At 44.2% G+C, this 9,691-nt stretch overlaps 1 protein-coding gene across 3 annotated transcripts in view; it reads right to left on the bottom strand.

Annotated features, from left to right (window-relative positions):
- Positions 1-2,348: 2,348 nt before the first annotated feature.
- Positions 2,349-9,691, bottom strand: part of LOC311238272 (leukocyte elastase inhibitor-like) — a 31,417-nt gene continuing 24,074 nt past the window's right edge. For 2 of the 3 annotated variants that reach the window (XM_084326291.1, XM_084326292.1), the window contains exons 8-9: positions 9,493-9,667; positions 2,349-3,340 (exon numbers count right to left, since the gene is read on the bottom strand). In XM_084326291.1, the coding sequence (XP_084182417.1) occupies positions 3,120-3,340; positions 9,493-9,667 (396 nt within the window). In that variant the 3' untranslated portion in view covers positions 2,349-3,119. The remainder of the gene's footprint in view (positions 3,341-9,492; positions 9,668-9,691) is intronic. The other variant, XM_084326293.1, reaches the window with a different exon arrangement.

Below are 9,691 nucleotides of genomic sequence, written 5' to 3'. Positions count from 1 at the left end.
CCGCATTTTGCACGAGTTGAAGATTTTTGATGCTTGAATTAGGTAGGCCTGAAAAAAGTGCATTACAGTAGTCCAGACGTGATGAGACAAAAGCATGAATCAGGGTTTCAGCATCAGCCAGAGTTAAAATGGGGCGTATTTTTGCGATATTACGAAGATGGAAGAATGCAATTGGTGACATTTTTTATATGTGCATTAAATGAGAGGGAGGAATCAAAAATGACTCAGAGGTTTTTTATGGTGGAGCTCTGGGATACATGACAGGTATCAAAGTTGAGGGAGATGTCCTGAAACAGGCCTCTGTGGTTTGGGGGGCCAACAATTAACATCTCAGTTTTATCTGCATTAAGGAGTAGAAAGTTTTGCGACATCCATTTTTTTTACGGCAAGCAAGCAGGCCTCAAGGTTTTGTAGTTCATCGCCCACTTGCATCGATGAACAGTCGAGTTTTCACTGTAACTCCTTCCAAGCACTGCAGACACAAGTGGTTTCCTTTCGACGGGTTTATTAAAGGCTTGGTCCTCCAATCCACCGTGAAAACTTAAACAGAAACATACGTCGCATCAGGTCAACACAAACAATAATATACACGGTATGAAAACAACACATCAGAAAAGCAAAATACAAACAAACATTAAATACCTCGTTGGCTGCATGCTACATAAAAAGGGGTCTTATTCTTCTGTTCTTGGTAACAGTCTTGATAGTGGTACACTACACATAGTGGTACACTCTTAGAATTTAGAGAGCCTGTACAACTCGTCTCGGACCATTCCTGCTGCTTGCTCGCAGATGTCTTAATCAGTCCCAGTCTCCGACCATCCCTGCCGCTTGCTCGCAGGTGTCTTAATCAGTTCCAAAGGTAAAAACGCGACAGCAGCCTAAAGAAAGGGACACCATATATGACCAGACGTCAAAATGAATATATTATAAATTGTAGCAAATTCAATAATAAATGAAGTCCAATGAAACCATATAATGGCCACAGTTACAATTAGGGATACATGATGGTCTGTGTGAGCATGGGGGGGGGGGGGGGCATATCATGGTGTATCCCTGCCTTGATTGATTGATAACTTTATTAACAGATTGCAGAATGGGTATAATACAGTACAGTAAACGTATCCTTATCCATTTTTTTAAGTAAATCTAAAATTGTTAAGTATTATAAAGTATTCCAGTCAAATACCCGCATACGCTCAAAAATAAGAAAAATATTGTGATAATCATATTTTGACCATATTGCCGAGCCCTAAGTGAGTGAGTCAGTAAGCAAATGTGTGTTTTGTGTGTGTGTGGGTGTGCAGGGATGTGTGTGTGTGTGTGCAGGGACGTGCACAGGACTTTAGAGGGGCAGGTGCTCAAAGGCTGAAAAGGGCACTATACCTGTGTGTGTTTTAACCGAGCGCGCGTAGCGCACAAGCCCAATTTTTTTTAGGGCCCTTTTCGGGCGGGGGCCCCCCCTTTTTATGCTTTTTGGGGGGTTTTGGTGATCAAATATTGAACTATAATAATCAGTGCAGGAGCTCACTTATCTTTGAAATACTTTTATCACTGACTTAAAAGGCCCACACATCTCCATAAATGTTCAGGGGGGAGGGAATAAGTGCTTACCCTACAGACCCCAAGAGCTGTATATTCTGTATTGTTTAATATAAATGCATTTTTTATTCCAATCCCGATTTGATTCGAGATTCCCAAATCCCATCGGACTTGACTTCTTCGTGTCCCTCAGTAAGTATAATACCAGCATTCAACTGTATGCGCTACAGCGGTTTATATCATCATCACCACCCACGCTATGCATAAAATATATAGGTCCGTGGAGAGGCACGCTGAGGAGGCAGTGCAAACTGCAATGGAATATGGGGCATCTCTCTCTCTTTACCTAATATTTTGATTCTATCCTGACATTTTTCAGTTGGAAGGGCAGTCTATATGCGTAACAAAAAAAAAATATATATTTTTTTTTTCTTCAAAAAGGACATTTGTTAAAAAAAATAAAAATACCACTTTTTTATGAGGCTCAAAAAGGCAGGTGCTCAAGCACCCCTTGGGGTGTGTGTGTGTATGTGTGTGTGTGTGCGTGCGTGCGTGCGACAGATACAGTACAGTGCTTCAAGAACAACACATACAGGCTTATTGTCCTGGCAGAAAATGTAACAGCACACACACACCTTTTTCTCACCTGTTCTACACCCGCCATGTTGCTATCCAAGGTGTTTGCTGACATTGCTATAACCCCATGTTGAGTGATTAGTATGGTCACTCCGGCAGGAAAGATCGAAATCTCGACTCGTAACTCTACTGTGTCGGGGGGGGGGGGGGGGGGGGGGGGGGGGGGGTAGTTTAATTGGGGAGAAAAGCCCCAATGACATCTGTTGTTTTAAAAATGTAATCTGGTATGTAATGGAGCACACGACACTACAATTCATTATCAAATGACACTTAAATTGCATATGACAAAACAAAAAGCACTTTGCAAAACAAAAAGCACTTTGCATGGTTAAAATGTAAAGTGTTGCAAAACGTATATCAAATTGGTAAGGAAACATTCAATGTTATGTCATCACTGGATAATCTTTGGTAAACAATATACATACAGTATAAAGGAGCATATTCATTACGCACATAGTGGATGTTACAGAGACCGGGTCAAAGGGTACAACCACTGCCCATCCTGGCCAATAGAATAAATTGTAGCAAGTGGATGATTTTGTGTTGCTGGGTAACAACAGTACAAGACATAATAGTGTAAGGCTTCCGAGTGGGGGGTACAGGATATACAGTACAGTGCAAGAGATTAAAGGCTCCAATCAGTGATCCAAACATAAAGTAATGGGTATCCCACTTTTGACCTTTGACCTTTCAAAAGTCTTTAGAGTAGATAAGTCACTGGTAATTTTCCAAAATGGAGACAAATTAGCCTGCTTGATAAATTCATGATAATCTATATATTAAATGATCATTTAGCCTACTCTAATCAATAAAAAATGGAGTGGTGGTGTTTTCAGATGCAGCGTTTCTTGTCTTGTCCTTTGCGGCTCAAGCAATGCAGGATGGCAAGCAGAGCACGTCTACGGAGGAAACGTGAGCGTTGCACGTAAAAGGTGCAGCGTTTACTCGGGGGAGGAGTATCGGCCGGCGAAAAGGATGCTTTTGCTGGGGTTGTGCTGGATGAAGAAGAGGAAGGGGTGGTCGGCGTAGAATCTCATGGGCATGCAGCACTCCATCATGCCGGTGGCGGTGGCTGCGGCGGCCTCCGTGCCCTCCTCGTTCACCTCCACAAACGCCTTGTGGACCACCTTGGACAGCACCAGGTCACCGGCTGCAGACATGCCTGTCAGGAGCAGAGGAAGAGCTTCAAACGTGGGAAGAGAACAAGAGACACAAGGAGAGGACTCCGGGCTCATTCACATCTAATCACACAATGCGGGAATGCTTCTTTTGAATGAGGGGTAGTTACCGGTACTTCTTTTGAATGGGGGTAGTTGCCTCTTTTGAATGAGGGGTAATTACTTATTTTGGGGTAGTTGCCCCTTTTAAATGGGGGTAGGTGGGCTCCAGCAAATGTTGCCGCATGGGGTCGGCCAAAGAAACTGAGCAGAGATTTAGGGGGGGGGGGTTCCATTTTTGAGTTCCACTCTTCAAAGATATGTTCTTTTACTCAAAATTAAATCTATACCCAGTAAAAGGTTGAGACGGTAGCAGCAATAGTTGGGGTTGTAGAGCGTATTGCCCAGTAGGCAGTGTGGCGGCTGGTGAAAATTATTCTAGGTGGGGCGGTGCCATATTCAATCAGTTTCAGTAACTACAGAACAGTATATGTTGAGGCTGAGACTCACTTTTTTTTGCCGGTAGAACATCACATAGAAAAAAAAAGCCGTCGCGCTTAACGGCACGAAAACATCAAACGCGGGCGTGAGGCGGGCGAGCCATCAGCGCTTCACTTTCGCTCCCATGTTAACGGGCGTTGCTGTTCACACCGGCCGCGGGCAGGAAGGGAATTTTTTTCGCTTCGGTTGGAATTCGAGGCGTGCGCCACGTGCATTTTCACAGAAATACACTCAATATCTGCATTATTACCACACATATAGATGTTGTTCAACCAGCTAATGTGTCTGTATCTTTCCCAATACAAATAAACCATACTATACTTTGTCAGGAGTACAGTCACTGATTTCATCATGCTAAACCGTGAGTGCCTGCGCGCGCCTCTGGTCTGTCCGACGTAACCAGTGATGCAGTCATAATATGGGAACTGCCCACACGCCACGTGCACGCACATACATGTTCCCTCAGTTGCGCACAGAACAGATGATTATTATGCATAACAATGTTTTAAATGTAATAGTAGTTACAATTTCTTTAATTGAATTAACTTAAACTAGAAAAGTAAATACAAACTAAATTAACAATGTAACTTAGAGTTATTTTACAGAAGGACAGTAGGTATCCTATTATTATGCAAAGTCTAGGTGATAAGTGCCGGTGTTGTGGCCGCGTACTTATCGCACGGCGCGACGAGTGCGCGCGTGCACATCATTGCGCGCACTTCTGCCCTGAGTGACCTACTAACACGCCGTGTAACCGCGTGTGTGCACGACTGCATGCCTGGACGTAACCCTTCGAGAAGCTTTGTGGTCTGGGCTTGAACTTTCCATAAACGTGTCCATATATAAATCCATTTAGTTAGATCCAACACTGTGAATGTATCTTGTGATTATTATCAATTTCCGACGACGACAACTATTAGCGTTTGGTATTTCCTGGTGGACGTGATGTCACACGAACGCGATGCTCAGCCAATAGAGTGAATAGACAATTCGACAATGACTCTGTTTGGGGCGCTAGAAAAAGCACCCTTCCGGGGCTGTGTCCACAGAAAGCATTTTTTGAGCTGCCAGCACCTTTCTGCCATTCATTTCTATGGTAAAGACACGCTAGGAGCGCTTCTCTTCCCCGCGCCGCGCCGCACTTCACGTTTTAGCGCTCTCGCCGGCTAGCGTTTTTTGGCGGAGCGCTCTAGGCGCCTCGAGTAGAAAATTGTTCCACATTTGCAGAGGAGCACCGCTCATCAATGTCACTTTTTTCGACCGATCAATCAAAATTGAGTAAGTGGCGGGACTAAAAAGATCAACAAACATGGCAGAGGAGAGGCCGATTCTTGCCGTGTCTGACAACCCAGTAATATACGACCTAAGGCAGGGGTCGCCAATTAGATTTGCCCACGGGCCAGATTTTCCCCAAGCCGTTGCTTCGCGGGCCAGGATCAAAAACAATGGCTAATTTAATATACTGATATTGAAAAAAGACAAACGTTTTTCTCTGGTCTGCATCCCCCCAACAACCGTGTGCACTGCGCCGCACTGCACTGCACCCACTCTGCAATCCGCCAAACAAAGTTCTCACTCATCCATTCATTCATGAACAGCTCTCAGCTGTTGCAGATCCCCTTAACAATTGTGTGTATTGCGCCGTACTGTATTGTACCCATTCTGCAATCTGTTAAATAAAGTTTTCATTCATTCATTCATGAACAGCAGATCAGCTGTTGCAGATCACCGCGGCGGGTGATGAACAGATCAGAAGACAGAATGCATGAAAACACGACTCACCATACCTTGTTTGTTGTTCAGTCCTCCAAAATCCCTGCTAATGTTTGAAACATGTCACATATCCACTCGCCGCCCTCCAATTCCAGATTGGCGTTGAATGCAGCTACTTTATCTGCCAACTTTAACACAGTTGTAATAACAACCATTTCCTCGTTGTTGTTGTCGCCACATATTATGCAGAGAGGACGTCGGCTCGGCACGCAAGAATCACCGACCTGTTGCAATAAACCCGTATTTTAAGTATGGCTCCTGTTTATTAAAAGAAGCGTTATATTTCCCTGTTGCATTTCCCTATCCAAAGATGTTTGTTTTGTTTTTTAACACATTTGTTACTCGCTCCATCTCGAACGCGGAAGTGAAAGTTCGTTAGGGACTATTCCATTGGTTCTCCCAGTCCACGTGACCATTTCTAGCATTTCAATTGGCTATAGTGCTATTGATGACTACCGGTAGATAGATACAGCTTCACAATAAAAGACACCCTGGCGTCCCGAGTGAATATTTCCTGCGCGTAAAATAAATATCATATTCTCAAAATAACCTGACGGGCCAGAAATTATTGCTGGCGGGCCAATGTCGGCCCGCGGGCCGCCTATTGCCGATCCCTGACCTAAGGTATATACAATCTATAATGCAGATGACGCAACAATAAGCGCTCCCTGCGCTTTGGAATCGCTCTGGGCATTCATATTCATTTGATATCCAAAGCGCTCCGCCTTGAAAAAAACGCTTTGTGGACACGGCGCCTCAGGCATCGTATTTGAAGACACTGATTGGTAAAATTTTGTTGCTAGGTGCATTTATGTTGCTCTGTGCATTTTTCAATTGGCTGCGTTGCGCAATGACGCCCAGTCAGTGGGGCAATATTTCTAGCGCCCCAGAAGAGAGCGGGGATGAACAGGACGCACAAACAATGATTTATATTTTATATATTACACGTTATTGTTTATTTTAAACACAAACACACTTAAAATGAGTCATTTATATATAAAAAAGAATTATTATATTTTAGCGGTCGAAATCTACTATTATAGAAAAATCCAAAACCACTTTCCAGTGACCAGGGGGTGCGGCCGCCACTGCCATTAGGACATGAGTTCTGGAAAGGTTAGTCATGTGATTGCTTACTTATTAACTCTTTCAGTGCCACTCACGAGATTTCTCTGTTTTTTTTATAGGTGGTTGCGTGCCACTCACGAGATTTCTCGGAATTATTATTATAATTTTTTTGCGATCTGAAAAATTATTGCATCACCCGAGCCTACCCGAGTATAGCCGAGCTGCGCCGGTGATCACTGTGGAAAAAAGCGCCCCCTGTCGTCTCCCAGACGACATAAGTGATTTTGGAATGGACTCAATGAAAATGAAGGGGGAAAAAATCCGGTACTGCACATTTTCCAGTTCACTGATCCAGCCGGGGTTACCACAGTTCATTCTGGAGCCTCAGATCCCCGCGGATCATGGAGATCTACAGTGTCGCGTTGGATCCATACACGTATCGATTTTTTCGAATGGTGATCAGGAATTGGAATATACCAGTTGGATACCATCTGATGTCAGGTAAGGACTCTATGTTATCAGTGGTAGGATAATCGGAGTAAGTTTGATGAAGTTATAAGCTGTTTTGTGAAATGTCTCCTTTCGGTTTCACTGTAAAAGTCTGTGAGGAAATCAACGGAGCGATTATCAGTGCGCGGCCGTAATGTGCTTGCGTGCACGTATAATATTGATCATCTAGCGTTTATTTGAAAACGATTCATAAAAAGGCAGACGAATATCAACGTTGTGGAATATTCCACTAAAAGACGATTTTCATAGAATGCTCCAGAATGAGCTGTTTTTTATATCAAAACAGGGGCTTTTCTAACTGCTCTGAAACGGAAACGACGCGATAAAAAAACAATCTGCCTTCACAGCACTGACTGGAAAATAGTCTTTGATAATCCGATGGGCAGATTAGACACATAGCCATAATTTAAAACATAGATTAGGCGATATTAACGTTAACATTGGCGCCGATGGTGGCATTCAAGCGGTAAAACGGAAAACCAGGCGTGGCACTGAAAGAGTTAAAAAGGGCTTTAAAGGACATTTAGGGAAATACATGTATTTGCCATCTTCCCCAGATTCAGACGAGAAGATTGATATCAGTTCATCTGTCCTATATCACTGTGCTGCAGAACTGGCCCCCATCTTCACCAACATTTTTAACACCTCCCTCCGTAATTGTTCAGTCCCCCAATGTCTCAAACAGTCCACCATCATCCCTGTCCCAAAATCCAATAATATCTCCTGCCTTAACGATTACAGACCAATTGCCCTCACATCCGTAGTAATGAAATCATTTGAACGCATCATTCTCACCCACCTCAAAACCAGCACCACCCCCCTCATGGACCCACATCAATTTGCCTACAGAACCAACAGGTCTGTGGATGACACAGTCAACACAGCCACTCACCACCTGCTGCAACACCTGGAAACCCGCAACTCATACGCCCGCATTCTGGTTATGGACTTCAGTTCCGCATTCAACACAATTATCCCAGCCAAACTCACCAATAAACTTCTGGACATGAACATCAACCCCTGCATCTGCCACTGGATCCACAGCTTCCTCTCCAACAGACAGCAGAAGGTCAAAATAAATAACATCACATCCCACCCTTTATATCTCAGCACAGGAGCCCCCCAAGGCTGCGTCCTTTCACCCTGGCTTTTCTCCCTATACACCAACCTGCTCATATCCCTCCACAACTCCGTAAAAATATATAAATATGCAGACGACACAACCCTTATAGGCCTCATCACAGACAATAACGAAACAGAATACCGTACACAAATCAACCACACACTCACCTGGTGCACAGACAATAACCTCCTTCTCAACTCATCAAAAACCCAAGAACTCATCATAGATTTCAGACGCCAGCCAAACCCCAAAACCCCCATATCCATCTCCGGCAAACCCATAATCACCACAGACTCCTTCAAATTTCTCGGCACTCACATAAGCAATAACCTCAAATGGAAAACCAACACAGACCACATACACAAAAAAGCAAATCAAAGACTCTTCTTCCTCCGCCAGCTTAAGAAATACAGAGTCAATAAACATCTCTTGCTCCGTTTCTACCAGGCCATTATACAAAGCATCCTCACCTTCTCCATAACTGTTTGGTACAGCAATCTGGACACTCACTCAAAAAACAAACTACAAAGAATCATCAATAAATCCTCAAAAAGAATCTGCACCCCCCTCCCTTCCCTCGAATCACTCCACCGCCAAATCACAATCAGGAGAGCCAGGAAAATCATCTCCGACCCCACTCACCCAGCACACCACATCTTCCAGCTGCTGCCCTCCGGGAGGCGTTACAGATCCCTGACCACCAAAACAACCCGGTTCAAAAACAGCTTCTTCCCCACTGCCATACGGACACTGAACTCCCTGTAGCACCCCCCCCCCCCCCTGTAGTACCCCCCGCAACCCCCCTTACCTCTGCTGACATGGACATGGACAAACTCCGAAACTGTATCTATGTAATTGTGTTTTCTTTTATGTACGCTGTAAGTGATGTCATATGTTCTATGTTTTTATGTTTTTATGTTGGAACTGCTATGAAACCTGCACTGAAACTAAATTCCACCAGCCTGGCTGGGTGGTCATTAAATAAATTGAAATTGATTGAAATTGAAAATTGAATTGATATCAGTTTCATCTCTGTGTGTCTGCAAAGGAGCAGCTTGCCTAGCTTAACACAAGGACTGGAAGCAGTAGGGAGCAGCTAATAAGTGTATTTCCCCCCAAAATGTGTGGAGTGGTCCTTTAAAAAGGGCAAAGCTAACAGCCATATTCCATATTCCCTCCTACCAGAGAAGTCACAGAGATCTCGTGAGAAGGCGTCCACCATGCCCATGCTGCTCAGGACCTCCTTCAGGTCACACGTCTTCTCCATCTTGAAACGAGGCAGGCCCACCTCAACTTCTACCATCATGCCTCGGCGGGTCCACTGCTTAAAGTTCTCATAAGTCAACTCCCTCTCCATCTGGGATGGGAATAACATCAGCAT

Source organism: Notolepis coatsorum, assembly GCF_963971535.1.
Source record: "Notolepis coatsorum genome assembly, chromosome: 12".
Classification (NCBI taxonomy): domain Eukaryota; kingdom Metazoa; phylum Chordata; class Actinopteri; order Aulopiformes; family Paralepididae; genus Notolepis; species Notolepis coatsorum.
This window is presented reverse-complemented; position numbering and strand designations above follow the sequence as displayed.